The 26,427-nt window shown below is 33.6% G+C and overlaps 1 protein-coding gene across 2 annotated transcripts in view; it reads left to right on the top strand.

The window, feature by feature from the left end:
• The window catches only part of LOC140439857 (ankyrin repeat and sterile alpha motif domain-containing protein 1B-like), a 192,851-nt gene that overhangs the window by 15,120 nt on the left and 151,304 nt on the right, over nt 1-26,427 (top strand). For both annotated transcript variants that reach the window (XM_072530012.1, XM_072530013.1), the window contains exons 2-3: nt 15,158-15,238; nt 19,331-19,484. In XM_072530012.1, coding sequence (XP_072386113.1) covers nt 15,158-15,238; nt 19,331-19,484 — 235 coding nt within the window. The remainder of the gene's footprint in view (nt 1-15,157; nt 15,239-19,330; nt 19,485-26,427) is intronic.

Raw genomic sequence — 26,427 nt, 5'->3', positions numbered from 1 at the left:
ACCATCAGGTAGCGATCTGGCAGTTTTTTTAAACAAATTTAATATTATACTGGGAAGAATTATGATAGAAAACACAATTATAATTATAGGGGGAGATTTCAATATCGATCTTAAGAATAACACATTAGATAAAGTAAAATTTTGTATGTTAATTAACTCATATAATATTTGTCATGTAATTGAAGACTACACTAGAGTAACTGCCACATCTAAAACTTGTATAGATAACATACTAACAAATATGCAATCATATGTGTCAGTAGAAGTCTTGCATGCTGGAATCTCTGATCATTCTGCCCAAAAATTAACTTTTCAGGTAGAGGAAGCAGAAACGAATACTCTTGAAATGAAAAGACATTTTAGTACAAATAATATTGAAACCTTTATAAGTAAATTACATAATCATGACTGGCTTAATTTAAGTTACAAATGTGTAAATGATCAATGGAATACTTTCTTAAATCAGTTTCTGTATATAGTGCTTTCCTTTTAAAAAGTTAGATTCTAGGCAACGTAAAAAAGGCCTTAATAAAAGAGATGATCCAGAGATAATAGAATGTAAGACTCGTTTAGACATCTTGTTTACAATGAGCAGAGTTAACCATAAATTCTATAATTCCTCATGTGAGACAGGTAAAAAAAGAATATAATAAGAAACTAATAACAAAACGATCAAAGCTATATGAAAACAGGATGTCTGAAGCTGCCAACAAAAATAAATGCATGTGGCAAATTGTTAGTGAAATTAATGGTCAATTAAAAAGTGTAAATTCAATAAAAGTAGAGGGTAGTCCTCAAGAGATTGCTGATAAATACATGATCCACTTAAATACTACTTTAAATAACAATTTATCTCAATTACAATACACTGAATATAAAGACAACATTGCAAGTAACATAAATTCAGTGTTTGTCGCACCTGTGACAGAAACTGAAATTATGGATATAACTAAAAATTTAAAAAACAAAATGAGTTGTGGAATTGATGAAATACCCACTAAAATCCTTAAACTTTGTATGAAGGAGATAGTGAATCCTCTCACTACAATCATAAATAACTCACTAAAATCTGGTGTATTTCCTGAATGCCTGAAAACTGCCATAGTAACAGCTGTTTACAAAAAGGGTGATCCTAAATTAATAAATAACCATAGACCAATTAGCCTTCTATGTTCCTTTTCAAAAATCTTAGAAATGACTATGTATAGGCGGATAACAGAATTTTTAACAAAATGTCATATTATTAGTGCAAATCAGCATGGTTATCAACAGGGAAAATCAACTCAGACTGCGATTTTTCAATTTGTCTAGGATATTTTGAAATGTACTGAGATTGGTCATATGGCTTTGGGTCTCTTTTTGGACCTATCAAAGGCATATGACTGTTTAGTGCATGACCTATTATTTGATAAATTGGAGAAATATGGTATACGTGGACCAGCATTGAACTGGTTTAAGTCCTACTTGGCAAATAGGAGACATTTAGTAAAAATACATAAAAACACTGAAATAGGCATCTCATCTGAAAGCACTATCAATATTGGAGTACCACAAGGAAGTGTGATTGGTCCTTTACTGTTTGTGATCTATATCAATGATCTTCATGGTCTAGTGGCTAATACTACTTCCAGCATAACAAATTATGCAGATGATACAAACATTTTAGTCAGTGGTAAAGACATGTCTGTTCTAAGCGTTAATGCTAGTTTAGAGTTCCAGAAAGCTAAAGACTGGTTTTCTATGAATAGGTTGGTTTTAAATCAAAATAAAACAGATCTTCTTTTGTTTAAGACAAATTATGCACATTCAGATATGCCAAACAGTATTATTGTAAATAAGGACACTTTAAATATTAGCAGCAGTACCAAATTTTTAGGATTATAAATATATTGACAGTTTTTTATGTTGGGATAAACATGTTGACCAGTTATGTATGTCTTTGAGTAAAGTGATTTACAGCTTTAGAGTTCTAAAAAAATACATGAATAGTAACTCATTAAAAACAGTGTATCATGCTAATTTTGAAGCAAAATTTAGATATGGTCTAATAAATTTTGGCCACAGTAGGGACATAAATAATGTATTTCTGGTTAAGAAAAAAATAATCAGAGTTATGTTTGTCTTAAAAAGTAGGGAATCATGTAGAGGGCATTTTAGGAGTAATAATATTTTAACAGTTTACGCTGTATTTATTCAAGAATGCTTACTGTTTCTATATAAGAATAAAATACTCTTTAGGAACTTTGAGCCCAATAGTATAGTAAATACCAGGTTATATAATTATAAAATTCCAATACACAGGTTAAGTATAACAGAAAAAAACGCTCTTTATTGCTGCATCAAATTGTTTAATAAACTGCCTGAACCTATTAAAAGGGAGGAAAGATTAAGTTTGTATAAACATCAAATATTTAAATTACTGGTAGCTCTTGAGCCATATTCTGTGGAGGACTATTTGTATATGTAACGGTTAGGAATAAGTAAATAATATTTTCGTTTGTGACACTGTTTTTTTTTAAATAATTTTATGTTCACGGAATGTATATTATTTTCTAAAAATAAAGATATTGTTATTGTTATTGTTATTATTATGTTAGTGTAGCGATGGTCTATTCGGCATTCGTCTTCTTTTTTTGATAAGTACTTTTTTAGATCCGTTATGTCTCCTTGCTTGTATAATAAAATAATGACTGCATTGTTCCATTGAGAACGAGTTTTTCTTTGGTAGAAGATGCATTCGGTGAAAAGCTTGGCCAAAGCCTGGATAATTTTATTTCCACCTAGTTTGATCGCTTCGATCACTACTCCATCGTCGCCAGGTGATTTGTTTTCCAGGGCTTTTGTCGGTGCTCTCATACATTTCGCGATAAAAGGATTCAACAACCTCAAGGATTTTGGTTCTATCAGTAGTAATGTTTCCATCTTTGTTTTTTATCTTGTAAGTACATATTTTTGTTGCCTATGTTGTTCGCATTTCACCTCAAAACTTTTAAACTTTTGTTTTTTTTTAGTTATTTTAGTTATGTCTCTTGTATTGTTTTATCTTACGTCTTTTCGGATTGACCGGTAGATATCTTTATTTAATTTCTTCATTGTTGTGTGGTTGGAGCCGTATTTTTCCGTCAGCTGTCTTCTTTTACCTATCAGCTCTTTGGTATTTTGACTTAGTTCTTCTTTATGGGTCAGAACGGTCGGGTGCCTTCTTTATGTCGTCATTTGCTTGCTCTACATCTTCTGTTTCATCTTACAAGTCTTGTATGTGTCTGGTTAGTGTATCTTCGTACAAGTTGTTGTTTTCTGGGGGAGTCCATTTCTTTTTTCTTGTTTTTAGGATCATCTTTGTTCTTTCCAATTTGACATTTAATAGTATCTTAGCTCGGATTAATCTGTGCGAGGAGTCAGCACAGGTCAACATCCGAATTCTAGGGGACTCCAGAATAACGGCTGTTTTGTATATATAGAGGACATTCATTGTAAACAAGTTAGTCGGAATAGTTGTATCGAGTTTGAATAATTGGAACGCGGAAATGTAGTATATAAATTAGAATCGTGTAAATAGTGTTAGTGTAAATAAATTATTGTAAGACTTTATATAAATTAAATAAAGACTTTAATACACTAAGTAGACTTTAGTACACTTTAGAACATTTTATAATAAATAAAGTTGATAAATTAGATTAATAAACACAGTTCATTGGTCAGAGTTCATGTGTCAGAGTGAAATATAAAATAAATTGTGAAAATGACTACGATTTATGAGCTCACAGTTACGAATTTCGAGGACAGAGAATTAGCTTCTACCGCTTCCTATTGAAAATTTGTTGAGTACTTCGATGTCTTATGATTATTTCTTTTCTGTTTGTTATGATATAATCTACTGCATTTTTACTGTCATCTGTGCTGATTCATGTCCATTTAAGCTGAGACTTTTTATCGAAAAAAGAGTTCATCATGGACAAATTTTCCTGGTGTAAGAAGTTCAGCCAATGTTCAGTTCAGTTCAAGACTTGCATATTAACGGAAATACCAATACCTAGCATTCGCTGATGACATAATACTGATAGCCAGAAGTAAACAAGAATTAAAAAAATACTAAAAAGACTAGAAGCGAAAGCGAGAAAGAAAGGGATATACATAAAGAAGATAAGAAAAGACCAAATATATGGAATGGACAGAACAAGAATACATACAAGGACAATACCTGACAATAATCACAGAAGGGAAAACATATAAGTTTGAAGAAGTAGAAATATTCCAATACCTAGGAGCGACATTTACCAGGAGACCAAATATAAAAGAAGAAATCCAAACGCGAATTATGGCTGGCAATCGTTGTATACTTGCCCTAAACAACTTATTAAGAAGTAAAAACATATCTAGAGGGGCTAAGATAAGAATATATAAGACAGTGATAAGGCCTATAGTATTATATGCCAGTGAAACATGAACTATGAATAAATCAGAACAAATCATGCTCACCGTGTGAGAGAGGAAAGTCCCACAGTCGACAGTAGAACTATTGACGATGTATGGAGAACCAAATACCATAGGGATCATAAAATCACAAAGACTGAAATGGCTGGGGCATATTCAAAGGATGAGACTACTCAAAATAATACTAACAGGAGGAATAGGCGGAAAAAGTGGAAGAAGGAAGGTAAAAGAGACATAGACCTTAAAATTCCAAGGGTAAAAAAAGGGTAAAGAAGAAGACAAAAAAAGTTAAAAGTTAAGAGTAAAGATAGGCAATATTATGGATAGTTTGAGTTGAATTAAATGTTTTAAATACTATAATCGATTATAAGATAGGTAATATTATGAATAGTTTGAGTTGAATTAAATGTTTTAAATATTATAATCGATTATAAGACCTTTTGTTAAATTTAACCTCCAGAACTGATGTTTAAATATCTAGATCTCACTATAAATGTATGTAGAAAGGAAATCAGGCCGCACAAAGTTTTGCGTGGAAGTGTAAGATTAAATTTTAATTAAGAGATTTATGTAATATATAACAGCATTCGCCAATGTTACTGCGAACCGTTATTGTCAAAAGACATTCAGAATATTTGTTGTTATATTTCTTCGAATATATCTGAAGACGTTCAATCGTATTTTTATATACATACATAAAAAACGACTGGATATTTAATATCGGAAACTAATATCGGAAAAATATTAATTTTTCATTGCGGATAAATAGAAAGCATTTCAAAAGTTTCGCTCAATGTTAAGTTATTCGTTACTTAATATTTTTGTTATTAGGGGCCTGCTCTTATACATCAAAAGAATCAATTACAAATCACTTGTCCCAAAATAACTTTCTTGATAATCAGTTCATTTACTTCGCCATAAATAGCACTCAGTTATTTATGGGCACTCTTGCCAATGATTTTTGGTTGTTTTAAAAGACATTTAAGCATAGTGATATTCTTTTTTCTTAAGTTCAGTGTCCTGTAGTTATCATTTTGTCAAAAAGTTAGTTTCAATAAAAAAAATGTTCCAATAAATCCATTGCATTTTGTCCATATTCGACGTTGTCATTTTCACACAGAGTTGCCGTATCGTCGGAATAGTAGGGAATGCAGACATTTATGAAATTGTATGTTCAAATATTTTTTGTCCTCTCCTTATACATGTTATTAGGAATATAGTCTGGGCACCTTGAACTAAATTTCCCCTTTGCTCTTCCGGCAGCTACGACCTTTGTTGCCAGGATTGCCACATCGTCCTGTGCCCCAACATTCTATTTTCGCAGATGATTAACTTTTTATAAGCCTTCTCTGGACATCCTTCGTCTAATATTTCCATCCTTTCGTCGGTACTTTCTGTCGCCCCCTTTTTTTTTGTAGTACTTCCACCCTTCTTCTTTTTTACTTCTGGCCTCTTCGCCATTTACTTCTACCTGTGTGGCTACGATTTTCCCTAATTGTCCCCACGGTTATTTTTCTCTTCTTATCCTTTCCCTTTTCTCTGTTTCCTCTATATTAATTCTCTAATGTTTCTATTTCGCATCAAATTTGTCATACCGTTGTTGCTCTCCGTTTAATATCTTTCTTCGTATTTAACCATCTACCACCTTTGTTGGATTTACTAACTCGTCTATGCATCCCCTATTTTTAACATTTCTCTCTGTTTTTCTTCTGTGTAGGTTGATTTTATTTTCATTTCATTCCCGCTGCTTTAATTCTCCATTGTTTCGCTTGTGTGTCTCTGTTTGTTCTTCTTTTTGTCTCTTAATTTTCCTCATCTCGGCTGTCCCTTTCTTCCTCATTCGCTATTAGTATTTATATTTTTCTATTAAGTATTTATACAGATTTCCTCCGACGAATCGAGTACATATTCCGCCAACGCTATAATCCCCTCCGGTTTCCATCATCCTTCGGGTATCGCTTGAGACTCACTTTTCCTCTTACACCCTTGGACCAAGCACGCACTCGGTACGATAAACAAGATGGTCGGTCTCTGGTGTAAACAAGAGAGACTGATAGTCAATGCTCAAAAGACACAAATTGTCAACTTCACAAAAAGACATCATTACAAGGCCTAAAACCACCGGTGCTGGGAATAACAGAGATTTCATTTGCCAAGGAAACAAACTAAGTATGGTTATATTATGATCATAGGCTTACATGGAATATTCACATACTGAAAACCACACGGAAGGCTACTGTGTCCTTGGGTAAAAGAATATGCGGTAAGAATTGGGGGCTTAACCCCAAAATGATCATCTCGTTATACACAACGACCAATGAGTCTGAGACGTAGTGGACAAAAACGCAGCAAATGGGAGCAATTAAGCTGCTAAGTAATACATAAAGCAAACATGCATGTGTATTGTGGGGACCATAAAAACAACTACAGCGGCGTTGAAACAAGATCAGTGATACACATATTGATACATAGTCAGCAACACAAAAGCCAGGGGCATAATGCTGATAATAGAAAGTTAATCGAGGAGATAAAAGCAGATATTGTAATGGGGCAACAGCTACGAGATATAGCTTCGACAATAAATTCAAAATTAATATACCAGGCAGAGACAACTGGAAGGAAGGTGTACCCATACAAGCAGAAGCTACCTGGTACACTGATGGCTCAAAAACAGCGGAGGGTGTGGGAGCCGGCATAGTAGGGACAAAGCAAGGGGTACATTTCACGGTAAGTCTATCTAAGAATGTCACAATTTTCCAGGCGTAAATAACGACAATTGCATTAGGCGAAGAAAGGCCACCGGCAAAAAGCTACATGGAAGGTTATTACATCGGAAGTTATTAGACCATTTAAGAATGGTCAGGTTAGAGAATGCAATCTAGGGCTAGAGGACCACATTATATCTGAAAAAGTCGCAGTGGAATAGACCAAAAGCCACCTCACTGAAATTGAATCTATCTATCTATAGGAATGGAAGAAGCTACGGAAAATTAGACTTGGACCAGGAAAAATTTAACGTTGGAAGGAATACATATACTTAGGAATTAAGTTAACTAATACAGGACGAAATGAAGAAAATATAAAAGACCGAATAGCAAAAGGAACACAAGCAACAAGAGCAATAAAAAGCCCGAATTCGGTTTTATGACAAAAAGAGATCGGAGAAGATATAAAGAGACGCATCTACAATACAATATTAAAACCAGTGTTAATATATGGGACAGAAGTATGTTTATATATGGGCAATTAACTAAAAAACATAACATCAAACTATTAAGTAATGAAATAGCCTTTGGGAGGAGAGCCACAAGAAGATATCGATTAGAACACATAGGGAATAACGATATTGGATGACAAATGTGACAAAAAATAATACAAGACATAAAAAACAGTAACTTGTGTGGCACGAGCACGTTTGTTAAATGGAAGACAACAGAATTCTCAAAAAAAAACTTAGACTGGACCCCTACAGAGAAACGAGATAGATCGTAAAGGCGATGCCTGAAAGAGAAGAAGACTGCCAAAATAGAAAGGAATGGTGATTATGAAGGAAAAGGCTTATTACCTGATGAAAACCGTTTTAATATAAATTGTTTCAAATTGTTTTTCTATATCATTTCCAATATTCAACCATTTCTCTTTAATTTTGGTGAGAGTAAAAAATATTTCGAACTGTATACATCAAGTACAAATTAAATTCCAAACACTAAATGATATTAGCACAATACGCTTCTATCGCAACTATATAGGATACGAAGCAAAATAAAGGGAAAAGTACAAAACGCCAATATGAGATTTTCGGATTAATCATTTTCAAGTGTTTATATGAAGGTTTTAATCCGCCAATATTAAAGGGAAAATGGTTCACACCCTTTATTATTGGCTTTTAACGGCCTCTAGGTACGTTATTGCTTTTTCGAGTGGCTTCACAACGTGTAATTGATGGCCAAGTGTCGCTAGAACAATCATAATTTAATTTTAAAGTCGCGTTTTCACTAACACATGGGGAAAATTTGCAATTTGTTTATGCGACCGGAAAACAGCCATGAAAATACCTATTACCAATATAGAAGATTTGGTTACTGGTGTATTTTTGCGTGTAACTTTTTATACGAATTGGCTGACCGAATATACTTTAATATTGGTAACCAGATCATACTACATTCTTTAGTAGGATCTGTTTAGCAGTAATAAAAGAAGAAATCAATAAAAAGAAAGTACCACTATTAGTAAATCAATAACATATCGAGGATACATAATTTATGCTTTAAAATCACATACATATAAAATTATAGTTTGATCTTAATATTTAGAGTCAACTTATACCAACCATAAGTTTTTTTCTTTGTAATGATTTACAATGGAATTATTAACGGGAGTTTTAATGTCATGATTGGGTGTGGTTGTCTTTTTAAAGACGATTGATATGCTATGATGTAAAGGAACAATTTTCATTTTGGTAAAATTAACCCTTAAGTGGTACGGTGAAATAAAGTTACGTAAATTGTCTATAATAGGATCCCCCCGACTAAAAATTGGATCAAACATTTTGGATAACTACATAGTATACAATTATTTAGAAACATTTGGAGCAACCTATATTTCTGTGAATGGTAATTTCGGCATTTTTCACACGCTTAGTTCTTGTCTTGGACAAAGGTGGCATCTTAATTTTCTGTTCGGTTTAGGTTCAACAGAGGGTGCAGTAAGTGGAGTACCACCGAGTTTTATTATTATATCTCTTAATTTACGATTAAGTGGTTTAACATCTCCGGCGCTCATGTGGATTTACTAAAGCCATTCCAAGATTTTTTAAAATATTTCTCCGAGCTACATCCTCTACGTAATCGACTTTTTTATTGCAGTTAAGTATTATCATAGCATTGATGTCTACTATATTTAGAACTGTGTTAAAAATTGCCATTGGCCAACGATGTATTCTTCGTGAAACTGTTTAATTAGCACATAGTTGATCTAGTGCATCTACAACTGCTTTATGGGCATTATAGTCGTTACTAAAATCACGTTTATTAGTGGTCTCATCAATTTTCTGATCTTGATGCATAGTGGAAAGCAATACTACAGCCGAGTTCCCTTGAGCACATGAAAACAAATAGTTATATGTTCATTATGTCCAAAAATTGAAGAGGACTTTGTTCGTTTTCTATTTTTCTTAAATTCAGAAGGAATTTATGTTCTGTCAGTTGTATCATCTATATCTGTGTACACAAACGCATTATATAAACAGAAAGTTCTGGAATCGCATAAGTACAACTATATTTTGCAGGCTTATTAGGCATGTACATTTGAAACCTGCATTTACCGCGAAAAGGAACTAACATCTTATCTATGTTAAGATTAACATGGGTGTGTAATATACTTTTGGCATCTTGGATATAAAAAGATCTCATATCCCCATAACTAAACGATAGTTAGATGTTCTCTTTTAGTTAGCTTCTCTGGTACTAATACAATCAAATCTCAAAGAATACAATATCAACATAAATCGACGAGCACTCATACTGGCACGGAAAATGTGACGACCAGTGCCATCCTCAGCAAAAAGTTCCAAAATATTTTCGTGGTTGGACTTTATTACACCAGATTAATACAGTAATCCAATAAAAGCTCTTAATTCGATAATATCCAGGGATTTGGTAAACGTTGGTTAAGGATATTTATTCTGAAGTCTCGAAATTTCTATTTTATTGTTGGTACGCATCAAAATTATTTGTAAAAATTCGTTTGCGACAAATGACTGCCATGATGAGAGTATATCGGATGGATCAATATTTTTTGCCTTATTTTTTGTACCAGGTAATAAAACAACTGTTAACCCTTGTAAGAGTTACTTTAGATGATTCTTTTGACCACGTATAACAGTTTGTCTTACCAAAATAATATTTATCAGCTGAACACATACACTCCCGTTCATCATCATGTTTTGTCAGCTTCACTTTCAGCTTCATCTTCTGAATTATCACTTTCCAGCGACGCTGCCTACGAAGTGTCGTGGTCACTTGGTATAAATTCAGCCATCCTAAAATAAATGTCTTAACCTCAAGTCCACGATTCAACTATTATTTGCTTATTCAAAATAATTAGTCATAAAATTATATATAAAAAAACAAAATTTAAATGGACAAAAATACCCGTATTAAGGGTACAGTGGAGTCTTTTGAGATTTTTCGTTCTTCTCTTCTCATGGCGCCGTCACCTTTGAAGGTTGGCGATTAAAATGAAAATTGTAGTTTTGGAAACTGCTGCGCGAAAGATTTCTGCGGATGAGCGGTCGAACCATCTCTTGCGATCTTTCAGCCACGAGTTCTGGCGTCTTCCTACTGATCTTTTGCCCTGTACTTTTCCTTCCAGTATAACTTGAAGTAATTCGTATCTTTCGCCTCTCAACACATGACCCAAGTGTTGCATTTTCCTCTCTTTATATATTATATATATATATATATATATATATATATATATATATATATATATATATATGTATATGTATATATATATATATATATATATATATATATATATATATATATATATATATATATATATATCTCAAAGGCATCTATTCTTTTTTCTATTTCAGAGTCCATTGTCCAACTTTCACAGCCATACAGTAAGACAGAAAAAACGTAACATCTGATCATTCGGATTCAAAGCTGCAGACTAAGATCTGATCTTGTAAAAACTGTTTTCATGCTCATGAATGCTTTCCTTGCTTGTTCGATTCTTGATTGAATTTCTTTTTTTGGATTACACTGACTATTGATATTTGCTCCCAAATATTTTACGGAATTTACCTGTTCTATTATTTGACCCTTGGCATACACCTGTACGTTTACTGGTGTCTTTGAAAATACTAAAGTTTTAGTTTTGGAAACGTTTAGATGTAAACTGAACATTTCGCTTTGGTGAACTACCGCATTTATTATATTTTGTAGTTCTTGTGCGTTGCTTGCTATTAAGACGGTATCATCAGCATATCTGATGTTGTCTATGCTGATTTCATTAATCTTAATTCCGCCTTGGACCTCGTCTAATGCTTTTCTCAATATAGACTCTGAATACAAATTAAATAGTAGCGGTGATAAGACGCAACCCTGTCTCACTCCTCGTCGGATTTGTATATCTTCGGATATTTTGTGCTCTATTTCAATTGTTGCCGTTTTGTGCCAGTATAGTTCTGAGATAATTCGCAGGTCTTGTTCGTCAACTTCAGTTGTTCTGAGACTTTCGATCATGTTTTGATGGTTAACGCAGTCAAATGCTTTTCGATAGTCACTAAAACATTGCATATACATCTACATTCATGTCTCTGCATCGTTGCGTTAACACATTTAAAGCAAAAAGAGCTTCTCGTGTTCCCAATCCGTTCCGAAATCCGAATTGAGTGTCACTCATCTGGAACTCGCACTTCTTGTAAATTCGTGTATGGATAATTCTGAGAAAAGTTTTAAGGACATCAGACATCAACCTTAATATTCGATAATCACCGCATTGTGAGGAATTCGATTTTTTTGGTAATGCTACGAATGTTGATTTTAGCCAGTCTGTTGGTATTTTACCTGTGTCATATATCTAATTGAATAGTGCTGTTATTAAGTCTAGGTTAGGTTGGGTTAGGTAACCTAACTAGGCTATTTCGACATTGATATTGTCTGGACCGGTGGGTTTTACATCTTTTTGAGATTTTACTGCGTTAATCACTTCTTCTTTGGTTATATCTGGGCCTTTTTTCATTTCTTCGATTATCTGTGGATGGTGGAGAACAAGGTCTATCGTCGTCAAAAAGTGTTTGTATGTATTATTTCCATCTCTCTAGTTTTTCTTTTGTACCTATAATTATTTCGTTATTATCATTTTTTAATATTGTTGCTTGTCTCTTTTTGTGTGTCTACCTGTCCCTTTAATTTCTTTTACTTTTTTATGAATGTTAAAGGTGTCATATTTTTCCTGAAGTTGTTCGATTTCTAGGCATTTTGTTGACATCCAGTTTTCTTTCGCCTCCCTGTACTTTTTTCTAAGGATTTTGTTGATTCGCTTGTATTCTGTTGGGCTTGTTTTATGTTTTCGTATTACGTCCATGGGGTCCATGATCTCTTGCGTTATCCATTCTTGTTTTTTGTTGTGTTTATGAACCCGATGTCTTCTTCTTGTAGCTTTGTTATTTTTGTTTTTAGAGCAGTCCATGTTACTTCCATGCCTGTCTATACCAAGTTTTCGATCGTTTTTATTTCTTCCTCAAGCTTGATACTTATTTCTTTTTTATGTTCAGGGTTCTTCAGTTGTGAGATGTCTATTTTTCTTGTCACTGTTTTCTTTTTGACTTTGAGAAATCTTTTTAATCTAAAATCCATTATAACTGGATTGTGATCGCTATGTACATATATCAGCTCCAGGCTATGTTTTCGTAGATTGTATGTACTTCTTAAAGGTGTTATTGAGAAAAATGAAGTAAATTTTATTTCTATCAATTCTGTCTTTCTTTTCTGTCTGAAGGTGATTTCCATGTGTATACCTTCTAGGATGTCGTTTGAAGAAGGTATTGGCTATTAACAGATTTTTTTCTACGCAGAATTGTACAAGTCCATCTCGTCTATTATTCCTGGTACCTAGACCGTATGCTCCTATGTGGTCTCCTTCAGCACCACGATCAATTTTAGCGTTAAAGTCGCCCATGATCTTCGTTATCTCACCTCTTTTTGTCAGTCGCATTATTTCAACTATGATGTTATAAAATTTTTAGATTTCTTCGTCTAACTTGTCACTTGTTGGAACATAGACCTGAATAATATTTAGTTTTCTGTGAGTTGTTTGTAATTTCAACATTGCTACTCTATCATTTAGAGGGATGAAGTCTGTGACTGATTGAGCAATTTTGTTCGACACTAATATATCAGTTCCATATTGATGTTCTAGGTCGATTCCACATGACTAGTATATGTATCCATGTTTTGTTTTTTGTACTCCTGATCCAGGCCATCTTACTTCACTTATTCCCAAGATGTCTATTTTCAGTCTTACCACCTCGGCTTCAGTGTTTGCCAGTTTCCCGGACATAAATAAGCTGCGTACGTTCCAGGTGGCGATGCGTACTATTCATTCTCTGTCCACTTTCTCTGTCCACTTTCTCTGTCCACTTTCTTGGGAAGTTGACGGGGGGATTCTTCGCACCCTCTCCCCATTTAAGGGGTGCCCCGGACTGAGGCCATTTTATTTTTCTCGTCTGCGATTTAGATTTGTGGAAAATATAAAGGATTGGTTTTACCGTTGCCTTTCACATCGCAGTACCACAACCATTTAAACTTCTCCAGTCATGCTTGTGGTAATCCAGTTTCAAGCCGGTCAAGGATCATTTCCTCTACGCCTTGAACTGGTACTGATGATTGCTGCTGCCCTTCACCAGGGAGGGATAGGAAGTAGGAAACTAGATTTTGGGAGGATAAAGGAATGGGACATGATTTCTCTCAGTAAGGAATTGGGAGCAAAGCATGGCTCGCGTGCGCAGGGACGCTTTCCTGAAGTAGACCTATTTTCCACCAGAATCGTAGAAAAGTGTCTACCCGCTACCCGCGATTTTTCGTTAGTGTTTCTGTAAATTAGAATTTATTTTAACACGTGTTGCATATTAAACCATGGAAATAATAATAATAGAAGATTACATAAAGTCACAATGCCATCTATTAATTAGTAGCAAAACTATATACACAACGCATATTATTTGTCCTGGGATCCACTGGGACCCCACAATACCCACTTAAGGTTTAAATATCTCTAATAGTTTAGGAGAATCAATCATTTAAAAACAATTAAATTGTTAGTAACAAATTATCTGACCAGCTTTAAGCATGGTACCCTCGAGAAATCGATTCTACGCTCTACTAAACAACATAAAAATCGTCAAGTTACCGAAGGGACATAAAATTGCATACTCAAACCCCTGGCGCCTAGACTATTACCAATGTTGTTGGCATTTGGGATCTTGGGGTTATTCAACATGTTTTTGTTCTTTATAAACGAATAATCTCACTTGTGTTTTGTTTCGAAGCATGTATTTAATATATAAAATCGACGGTGGTACCAATACACAATATATTCTTTGTTGCAACAAGCTTTACCTCAGTGTGACTAATCTGTATAGTATTTGTTGATTATACTTTGGAATATGTTTTTAATCGATTATGTATTATATAAATTTCCGGTTCTTTTTAATATTGTTTTAAAATGGAAACGCCACGTTTCTTGGAATTCCCTCGCTGATATTTTGCTGTTACACGAACTATTGCGAAATTGTTTCTTTCTTTAATATCAACCTAAACCAGATTCATCTATTAATAGTCACAATTAGAAGAATTACCTTTTACTTTTTTTTAACTGCGTGCGAGTGACTAATAAAATTGATAACTACTTGCTACTACATTATATAGAATGTGTTATTTATTATTTTTAAATGACAAATAAATGTACATTATGATAAAATATGTAAAATTTTAATTTAAATAAAACGGAATATTTTGTGTTTTGAACATAAATATATTTACCAATTAAGAAAATAACAATGACTACACTTCTGTCGGCGGTTTAAGCCCCTTCAGGATTTGTTTAACCTATTATCTGTATATGTATTTACATGTGAAACATTTTGTATAATATCGGACACATCGTTTGGCTGTGAAACTATGAAAAGATTAATAGTCTTTTTTTGTTACAGCCTTCGGAGAGGTCCAGGAGCAAACGTCCAGGATAGTAGTGGATATTCTTCACTACACCACGCAGCCTTAAATGGACACAAGTAAGAGTTCTTTGTTTTCTTTGAAATTTTAAAATAAAATTAAACATTTTTAGAGTTTATATGCTTTAACTGCTAAACTTCTTTTATTTTTTCCTTTTAATTTCTTCTCTTTCATCTTTCTGTAATAGCTGAAATCAGCTTTTGGATATTTCGCACTTAAACCTAATTCTGTAGTACAGAGTTAACTCATGACGTTCGTATGTGTTATTTAAATTAGCGAGCAACGTATTTCACGATAAGATATCGAATCCGATTTCAATCCATTAACCTTTGAGTGACTTTGAGTTTCGATATTATCTCTTTCTTTAGTGTCTAAGTTTCGCAGCCCTATGTCATGATTGGTGGTATACACTGATCGAATGCTGTTTTCTTGAGGTGAATTGGCATCTTTGATTTGAATATAACTGAATTTTGGGGATTAAGGAGCCAGAATTATGTATTAACTGTCCCAGGTATACATACCCTTCTACCGTCTCAAGTGCAGTGTTATTTATTATTACATCTTGGACATACACTAGTACATGGTTTATGTTTTTGTCAATTTCTTTGTTAGGCTAACTTCATTGCTAGCTGCATTTAGGTCGTTTATAAGTTCTTGTAGTTGTGCAGGATTGTTAGAAATCAGAACGATGTTGTCCGCAAATCTTAGATGGTGTTCCCCATCAATGGACATTCATTTGTTCTGCCAGTTCATTTTGCAGAATACATTTTCTAGAGTTGCTATAGTTGCAGTGAAGAGATTTGATGATATTGCGTCTCCTTGGACGCCTCTGGTAGTGGGAAATTCTGGAGTGTTTTCATAAATTTTTACCCTAGTCTTTTGCTTGTCTGTATATATTTGCTAAAGTTTCTATGTACAGTGTATCAATACCTTGGTTGGTCTATTACTGCTTTGCGATATAGAATCGAAAGCCTTCTCGAAATCTATGAAAGTTAGTGCTAGCGGTATTTCATATTCTTTAGCTCTACTCATTACTTCTCGAAGCGTATGGATATTATCCATGGTACTGAATCCACTTCTGAAGCCAGCTTGCGCTCTTGCGAGCTCTTGCGCTTGTGCAGCATATAATGCATTTGTTAATTTGTTGTTGATGATCTTTGTGAATGTCTTTAATGAATGAGAATTATGTTTGCTGTATTCCAGTAGTATTGTATGCACCTTGATCTTAGGCAGTTCGTAAATATTCAAGCTAAGATTTTCCAGGTTTTTTGTCAGCGTATTTAAGTCTTTCCACTGTTATGCCATCTACTCCAGCTGCTTTACCGCTTTTCATTTGTGTAATTGTCGATTTTACTTGGTCTTCTTGGTTACTGATTGCTTCTTCAAGTGTTTCAGTGACTTTGTATAGAACGCTGTAGAATTTAGTCACGAGTTGTATTATTTCATTTCTGTCTGCAATTTTGGTGTTTTTGTTTGTTAGAGCAAAGATTTGCTTCTTTCCCTTATATATATATATATATATATATATATATATATATATATATATATATATATATATATATAACAAGAAAAAGGTTAATCCGAGTTAATAGTAAAATAAAGGTATAAGATATCGGGCTCGCAACAAGGAAAAAAAATATTTATAATAAATAAAAATATTTATATGTGTATAAGATGGAAGGCAACCGTATATACGTATTTCTGACTATTGGTCGTCTTCAGTACGGTGCAGCCAAGTTAGAAAAGGAGCATATTAACTAGGGAAAGGATCACTACAGGAGCAATGCGACCAATTTGTGGGAATAATGTTAGAAGACTCTGAGGTTTCCAGAGCAACAACCAACACATCCACGTAGTGCATGGTCGACACACAAATTGGTCGCATTGCTCCTGTAGTGATCCTTTCCCTAGTTAATATGCTCCTTTTCTAACTTGGCTGCACCGTACTGAAGAGGACCAATAGTTAGAAATACGTATATACGTCTGCCTTCCATCTTATACACATATTTTATTATATATATTTTTTTCTTGTTGCGAGCTATGCCGATAAAAAATAAAAAAAAAATGTATGGGTATGGGTAAACCACCCTTACCCCTTAGAGGTATGAAAAATATACAACTTATTCTCAGACCTACCAAATATATTTATATGAATCGCTAACTGCAGAAAGGCAACAAGTCCAGTTTTGCCAATTTTTCAGGAGAGACAAAAAACTTGGTAAACCTAAACACACTACTGGTATTAATTTTTTTGCATTTAAGGTTTATGTGATTGGGCATTCTGGACTACTACATACTTATGAATTATTTAAATATTTTAAGAGGGGAGGGTAGAGAATTTCTTTTTGTTAAGGACATGTTTCCTTGCTGCCGTAAACAAGAAACTTTAAAAAGTTCTAATGAAAACAATCAATATACAAACAGAATATTTTATGAGAATGAATTTTAATGAAATAAAACAATGTCCTATACATGAAATAAAGCAATTAAATCATAAATTAAAACTTTGAAGTAAATTTCAGTTGTTTTTAGTTTTCTTTTGTAAATGCCGGTCTAATTGGCCATGACAAAATCGGATTCCAAAAATTAATTTTTTCTTCCGGGATGTATACCAATGTTTTCTTTATGTCTTCCATTTTCTTGTTGTTAATTGGAAGTACAGTTGAATTATGCTCTTCTAGTAGGAGCCTGAATTGGTTGTACTGCATTCCGTAGTTTGAATTCATCCATTTGAAGCCGCCGATGTTCATCTTACATTGAACTGTGTTAGGATTTTTTGATGAAAAAGTCATTTCTCTGTATTGTGATATTTCAAAAGTCCTTTTCTGGTTTCTTGGGACATTTTTGCCATACGAATCATCACTTAGGCAGGTTTTTTTTTATAAAACTGGGGCCACCATGAACTGAAGTCAATGAAATCATCAGCAGTCATTTTAATCAGAGAAAATTTGCCGTCAATTTTTGATGATTTTATTATAAGCTCTTCAACCTCATTAATAGTATAATATCGTTCTTGCTTTAATTTTCTGATAATGCCAATATCTCTGCCAAATGGCATAAAAGAGTGGCCCCTAACAGGAAAGGTTAGTTTAACTTCATTAAACTTTTTTATCTCACACAAGTACATCATCATGCGAATCATAGTATTATTTTTATTTTGCTCTGCGCAGTTGTCCCCAAACAGATAAAGGTTTTTTACACAACTGCCAATTTTGTTTTTTATGTACCAATCTAACATAGTACAAACTTCGTTTGAGCCTTTACTCCCTTCACCTTCATGATAGATAAAAATTGTACATTCCCGTGTCGCGAGATTATGCACACCAAAGACGTTTACAGTGAGCTGTTTAAGGTAATAGGTATCTAAGACAGGAATACAAGGTAGAGATATGTTGGCCATAAAATCTATGCAGATGCCAACATTTTCTTCAGGCTTACTGACACACTGCGTGGTCACTTCTTTCAGTGATGCATAGAACTTTTTAGATTTACGCTTGTGTACTGTTAGCTCAGCGGCAGCTGTTCGCTTTGCATTCTCATTCAAAATAGGACTTTTTATTTTTAAATTTAGTTTCTCACATGTAACACATGCATCTTTAATTGGTCGGGCAAAGCCAATAGAAGGGTAGTTTTCCTTGAAATATGTCCAAAAAAATTTTTAGGAGAGTCTTTTTTCAGTTCCCAATGTTGAAATAAGGAAACTATGTTCTTCCTTAATGAACATGTCGTACATGATTTTTAAATTCATATTAGCTGAAAAATAATTGCTTTCTTTCCTGTATAGTGATGTACTTTGGTGGGGAATGATTCTACATGGACCCTTAAGTTAGACAGTACGGACCCAGATTGATGGGTACCATTTTTTTAAGGTATACTTATTGCTGCATAATATCACAGTGCGGTACTTAGTTCATTTATAAATAATCTTAATAATGAGGGATTACAAAATGGGAATTACTAATGATGCGCAAAACTACACAACCAGAGAAAAGATTGATATCTTTAGTTTTTAGCTGGCCATAAAAAGCAGGAACACTAAAATCCCATCTCCATCTAGGTATTAAGATGTAAATATAGGCAATCATTTTGAATGAACTATTCCGTTCAAACTTTTGATTTCTTTTAATTATATGGTTGACTTTTTTTTACAGAGCAATTGTGAAGTTGCTCCTGGAACATGATGCATCAACAAACATTGTTGATAGCAAAGGTTCCTCACCTCTTCATCTGGCAGCTTGGTCCGGAAATGTTGACATCGTGCGGTTGTTGTTATCGGGGCCATCTATATGTAATGTCAACTTGACGGTAAGTACTCATGTAGGTCCTAGAACATATCAATTTCTTAGACGGTTTTTGTTTAGCTTATGACACAAATTAAGGAAAATGCTATACATTACAAATTTTACATGAAAATACAAATAATACAAATAACATTAAAATATGTTTATTAAACGTTAATGTGGAGACTACTTATCAAGTCCCCGTTTATTCCTTTAGGTGTTGATTCAAGGAAGACACTCCATGACCTTGGATATTTTTTGCAGAAATTTGACAGGCGACTTACCCAGCCTCGATCTTGCACGTATATAGCCTTAGATTAACGAAACCGGTTTAAACTGGTTTCTTTAATCTAAGTATATAGCCATGTTATGAGTTGAAAATTCGGGAGTTGATGTTGCACCTTAGAGTCGATATCAAAATCTGATCTGTTGTGTGTTTATTTATTGTATTATGTATGTGTAGATTATGAATCTTTGTTCTATTAATCCATAAATGTTTGTGTATTCTTAATGCTGACTTCTTCATTTAGTATTGGCAACTAGAGCCTGCTACATTCTGCTAATGGGTTTGCTACATATTTTTCTTCATTAAGTAAGATGGGAGTTGCTTCTTTGATTGTTCTCTTTTTCATGTCTGTTTGTTTGACGCATATTTCCGTTGTACTCTGTGTTTTTTTTTTGTCCCAGGCATGCCTGTGTATCTGGGATTTGTCGAGGTCTCTGTTTTTGATGTATGTTTTATGCTCGTGTATCCTGATACTTAGTAGTGTTGCGGTTTCTACCACGTAAAAATTGTTACATTCACAGGGCATTTCATAGATACAGAGTGGCTCCAAAGTTTATTTTATGCTCCGTTTGAAAATCATTAATAGCATTACTTATGACACAGCGTATTTGCATTTTATGTTATATTGTATTCGAAGTTTGTGGAGGAATCGTATTATTTTTATAAATTCTTGTAAAAATGATAAAAATCGATAATTATAATTTTCCTGGTTTGAAGAGTTCTATATAAAGAACGTTTTAATCATTTCTAAATAGAGAATGCTTATATTTTGGACAACAAACAACAGCTAAAAATGTTTCTCCCAAAAGTTTTAACAAAAAATAAGTTCATCATTCATCATCATCAGTTTCATTGTTTAAAAAAAAAAATTATCCAGCAATTTTCTGCTTACCCCATGATAGTAGGATACTTTATATTTGACGTAAGTGAATCATTGTTAAATTAAAATTAGTTATTTTCTTCATTGCTCTCTTGTAGCATAGCTCCGAAGATGGCTTTGTAGGCCGAAAGAGCTCAGCTAGGAATTAAAATCTTTTACAATCTTCAAAAATACTTCCCCTTTTTCAACTTTTGATTTGTCAGTATGTACAAAAACATATCAGTCTTTTCATTTTTTAGAAAATAAGTTGCCACTGATTGGGTTAAGAGTACAATCTAACCCTGCTACTTGACAAATATTTATTTCTGGATTGTATTTATGTCATTGCATTTTGATCGCATTCCTAATGTTTGACTAACTTCGCAGTTTTTAATAAAACGCAAAATGTATCAGGAAAAGCGCCATTGTATGGGTCAGTGCAAAAAGTAGCAAACTCCATCTTTTTTCTTTTATTAAGTTAAATGGCGATATCTATATAAACTCATTTGTAATATCATTTGGCGAAGTCAGATTTGTAATAAAAGCGTCCCATACTGGGCACAATCCCATATGTTGAAATTTTAATCAATTATCATTTCAGTGCAAGAAGTCGCTGTTGTCCAAGTACTTGAACTTGACAAGTTTTTGCTGCTGACACAGATTTTCTAACCTATAAGTTTGTTCAATAAATTAAGGTTTGTGTGTAGCTTTTATCAGTGAATTTTTTAAAATTGTACCGAAGTATCCTCGAGAAAAATATCTGATTTTGGAAGTCTCCTCTTATGAGGTTGGTTTCCAATTCTAAAATTGGAGAAGTGTCTTTATGTCAAAAAGCATTTTTAACTGTCTGATGGATTTTGAAATCTAGATTAGAGTAAACAATTAGAACTGCAGTTCATCTAGCAGACAATATAGGCCGTCATGCCACCAGGCCAAACAGAACGCGACCAAGATATCTCGAAAAGATCAGAAAATTTATTGCTGAGTTACCAGCTTAAGAATCGCACTATAAAAGTCTACTATACTATCAGTCAATCTTCGAGAAATATTTTGATTTTGGTAAATCTTCTCCTATGGGGTTAGGAATAATTCTGAAAACAGGAAAGTGTCTTTATATCAAAAAGCATGTCTGCCGGATTTTCAAATCTAGATTAGAGAACTGAAAAAGATTAGATCTGAAGCTCATCCAGCAGACAATAGAGGCCGTCACGCCACCGGACTAAATAGAACGCCATCAAAATCTCTTGAAAAGGTCAGAAAATTTACTGCTGAATTACCAATATCAAATCTGATAGCCGCATTAGAAAATACCTACACCCTAATCGAATAGATGGGGTCTAGACTATATCGAATCAATAAACTAGTTAAAAATTTTAACACACATTCTGATAATAGTCTCATATGGGATTTTTGCGAAGTTATTTAATGAGCAATTTAACATTTGCTTTGGATATTGTAACTTGAGCAAACTATTTACTTAAGTGCAAAAACAATCTATGTCTTTCTGTTCGTGTCGGAGAGTTTGAGTGCGGTTCCTTCAAAAATCATATAGAAGCTCTTTGTATTATCTTACGCAAAGAAGTTAACCTTTATTATTTTGTAAGGAACAAAAGGTTATTAAAAGATTCTGCGTTAAAAAGTGACGTTATTCCAGAACAGAAATAAACAAATCTGTCTTTACGGCATTAAATTACAAATGAGAAGTTATTATATTAATTACGAAACTAAAATTAAAATCACATCGTAAGAAAATAAACATTTTATATCTTGGCATTAGATTATGAATGAGAAATGTATGAAAATAAAATTATACTTTATCCCAAACTTCGAAATTCGTTCAATAAAAAAATACCTTTGTATATTAAGTGGAAAGTAGATTTTTATTGTAATTAAAAGATCAATAATAAATCACTTCACTGTTATTTAGTTCATAGATAATCTTCACTGTGCAATAAAAAAATATAAAATGGGTGCAACCTGAATTATCCAAATGCTTGTGTGGCGTGTAGAAAGGATATATATATATATATATATATATATATATATATATATATATATATATATATATCCTTTATTTAACTTTTAGATACTCGGGCTACAGAAACGTTAAATCTATCGCAGCGGAACATAATATCCACCATAAAAATATATAGGATTGGGTGGCTAAGCAAACGGGATATTTTTCGAATTGTTGGTTTCAGAACACATACCATAAATCCATAGCTATTTAGATAACCTCGGACGAATAAACATAGTTCTAGAAACTATTAGGGCTCCCGGTAAGGGTCTAAAATAAATATTTATTAGAAAATAGATAAGAGAAAATGAATTTTTAGGCTTACCTCGTCAAGAGACCACTCAAACAAAATTTTCGTTCTGTTTGATGGACGTACAAAGAAAGAAAGAAAGATGAATCGCGAGGAGTTTATGAACGCTCCAATTTTGATTTGCTGGTCGGAGCTATTAGGAACTAAAGTAGAGTCCTTGAGGTAATTTAAATGCACTCAACATGTTCAAAAAAGAATCTATCTTTGTGAATGTGTATTCGTTCAACACAGTCCGAGATCAAGCGAGAGTAGAGTACCTAAAGTACTCCAGGCGATAGAGTACTTAAAGTAAAATGTTATAAATAATTGGTGATTTCATCTGTCAAGAATTCCGTAACTGGTATCTCCAAAATGAATTCGTTAAATTTAAAAGCAGGAAACACATTCAAACAAGAGAGTCACAACAGAAAAATTCCGTAAGAACAGGCACATTTTTAGCAGTACTTCATGGGAATATGTTATTAGATACTTAAATGAAACCCAAAAAGTTTAAAGCTGTTACAAAACTTGTCAAACTGGTTATTTAAGGCATTATTAAAATTTATTCGAAGACTCTTTTTGATGTCGAAAATGTGGCTACTGCTAACTGTCATGACACTGGGAATAAAGTTTTGAACTGCTGATTACGAATTTCGATGGTTGATTTCGTTCCGAGTGATCAAAAAATTGTTATAAACAATTTAATTGTTTATAAGGCTATAGCTAGTAAACTACAAGTGCTAGAATTTTTTTTTTAATCAAATTTGTCCCTTGAAAAAAAAAAAAAAACAAAGAAAATGGCGTTTACCTAACTTTAATCCAATAATTATAACTCAAGATATTGTAAAATTAGTGCCAAAAGCTTTCAAAATACGTATTTTTCGAAGCTTGCGATCGTAACATGGTAAGTTTCTACACGTGCAAATGAGCTTTATAAAGTCTCATTTTAAAGCTTAATTTATAGACTTTCAGACATTTGTTAAATTACTTTAACTTTATTTGTATTAAAGTTATACCCGTTTGAAGTTGTATTTTTCTTTATAACATTTATTAAAGAAATGAACAAATTTAATTTGAAAAAGATATTTCTATCTCTTTTTCATCCAACCTCGAAATTCGTAATCAGCAGCCAAAAATACATAAAAAAAACTTGAGGGTGGACCCAACAAAATTGAAAAGGCCACGGTGACTTTACTGACCCCTGGAGTAATGTGAGTAAAATTTACACTTAAAATTTTTAGAAAACAATTTTTGACATAATTCCAGTTTTTATTAATTTTATTTGTTTTTTTTTTCACAAAAAGTTATCAAGCCAATATTTAAAAACATTTTTTTTGCATATAAATAAAATAAATAAATAAATTTCTAAATGTGGCATCTGCCAATATAATAGCTTAAAGGTGTATAAAGTACGCCATCATAAAATCCGGGTCACCTTGAAAATCGGCGTTATTTCATTTTTAACGAGCTTTATCGTAAATAATAATAACACAAATTCAAACTAATGCATGTTTCTGAGAATTGTTGTCGGCTTAGGGTTACCTTTGTAACAAAGAATTCCAATATGGATATTCCAAAATGAACGGTACCTGTAACTGCCGCTTGTTTTAAATGTTTATTATTGACACCATTAGTGTTTATTAGTGTCATTATTAGTGTTTATTATTGTTTATTTTTTGCCAAAAATGCCTTGACTGTTGTTGAAAGGGCACGCATTGTTGCGTTTGTGGAAGACGGTCACACTCAACGGCAAGTCGCAAGAACTGTTGGCGTAAGCCTTTCTACGGTTCAACGAGTGCTTCAACGCTTTCAGAAGACGAGTTTGCTAACCAGACGACCTGGCTCTGGACGAAGAAGAACGACCACGGCACGAGATGACCGTTTCCTTGTGTTTCAGGCTTTACGAAACCGGACCTCAACTGCGGTTATGCATCGAAATTACCTACAGGAAGTACGAAATTGCAATGTTAGCGTTGCAACAGTCAGGAGAAGACCTCGTTCTTCTGGACTATCTTCTCGGGTAATGTCTACAGGACCGCCACTTGGCCGTGCGCATCGAGTTGCACGACTAGCTTTTGCTCGAAAATACGCGCATTGGGGAATTAATGATTGGAGCAAAGTGTTATTCTCAGATAAATCCCGTTTCTGCCTAACTGGATCCAATGGACGTGTAAGAGTTTGGAGGAGAACCGGTGAACGATTTTCACAAGCTTGCATTGCTCCAAGAATTCCATTTGGTGGAGGCTCGGTCATGGCTAGGGGAGGTGTATCTTTCGACTTCCGCACAGAATTACCCTTCATCGAAAATGGGTCCTTAACTGCACGAAGGAACATTACGGAGATTCTGGAAGAACATGTTATGCCCACTATGGCAGGGTTTAGAGAAGACGCAGTTTTTATGCAGCACAACGTGCGACCGCAGGTTGCCAGGATCAGTATGCAATACTTGGACAAGGTTGGAATTACGAGGTTACCCTGGCTAGCTAGATCTCCGGATCTGAATCCCATCAAACATCTCTGGGACGATTTGAAAAAAACGTATTCAAACCCATACACCTCCTCCTAACAACGCACAGGAGCTTAAGGATCTGTTAGTGAGAGAGTGGAATAACATACCACAATATGTAATCCGGAGGAAAATTGAGAATATGCCTCGTCGTCTGCAAGAGGTTATTAGAGAAAGGGGAGGCAATACACGATATTAGTCATTGAAATTCCACTGATGTTTTACCACGTTCTGTATTTTTCATTTTTTCTTTCGTATGTCTGTTTCAACAATTTGGTTTGTTTTCTGCTTTTTCAATAAAAACAATAAAAAAACCGTTTTTTCTTTCTTTCAAAACAAACATTGATGACAAATAAAAAATACATTAGCCTAAAAAAAGGTTATTACTGCACCAGATGCAAAAATATTCAAGAAATTTGAAATTTTCAAGGTGACCCGGATTTTATGATCGCGAGTGTATTTAAAAAAATTACACATGCTGGTTTTTAAAAATCTAGATGTGGGAACCATATAATAAAACTCCTATAACTCAGAAACATAAAAATGTGATTTAACCACTTTTTACACTGACTCCTACAATTGTAAAACCATGCAGATTAGTTAATATTTTGTATATGATATTTTAGTCTATTTAGATCTTCAAAATATGATATACTTGATTATTTCTTTTAAATCTTTCAATTTTTCAATATTTTCTCAATAATCCAAAAAACTGTTCTGTTTTATTTTCTTTTGGTAATTGCAACTACTTTCGTTGATACGATTAATTTCGTTGTACTGAATGTAATATTCTTGTATGAGCTAATAGCTTATACAGTTCGTGTGCAAAACTACCTTATCAGAATCGATTCATTGTACCACAACGGCATTGTCCAACTCCGAATGTGCCTGATTTCCAAAGTAAATACATTATTTGAGATCAAAACCTGACTAATACACAGTTTGATTATCCTCGCTACAGAGGATAAATCAAGTGAATTACGGGTTAAAATCAAACAAGCAATACAAGTG

The sequence above is a fragment of the Diabrotica undecimpunctata genome, chromosome 4, assembly GCF_040954645.1.
Source record: "Diabrotica undecimpunctata isolate CICGRU chromosome 4, icDiaUnde3, whole genome shotgun sequence".
Lineage (NCBI taxonomy): Eukaryota > Metazoa > Arthropoda > Insecta > Coleoptera > Chrysomelidae > Diabrotica > Diabrotica undecimpunctata.
Note: the sequence above shows the minus strand (reverse complement) of the source record. Positions and strands in the feature narration are given on the sequence as shown.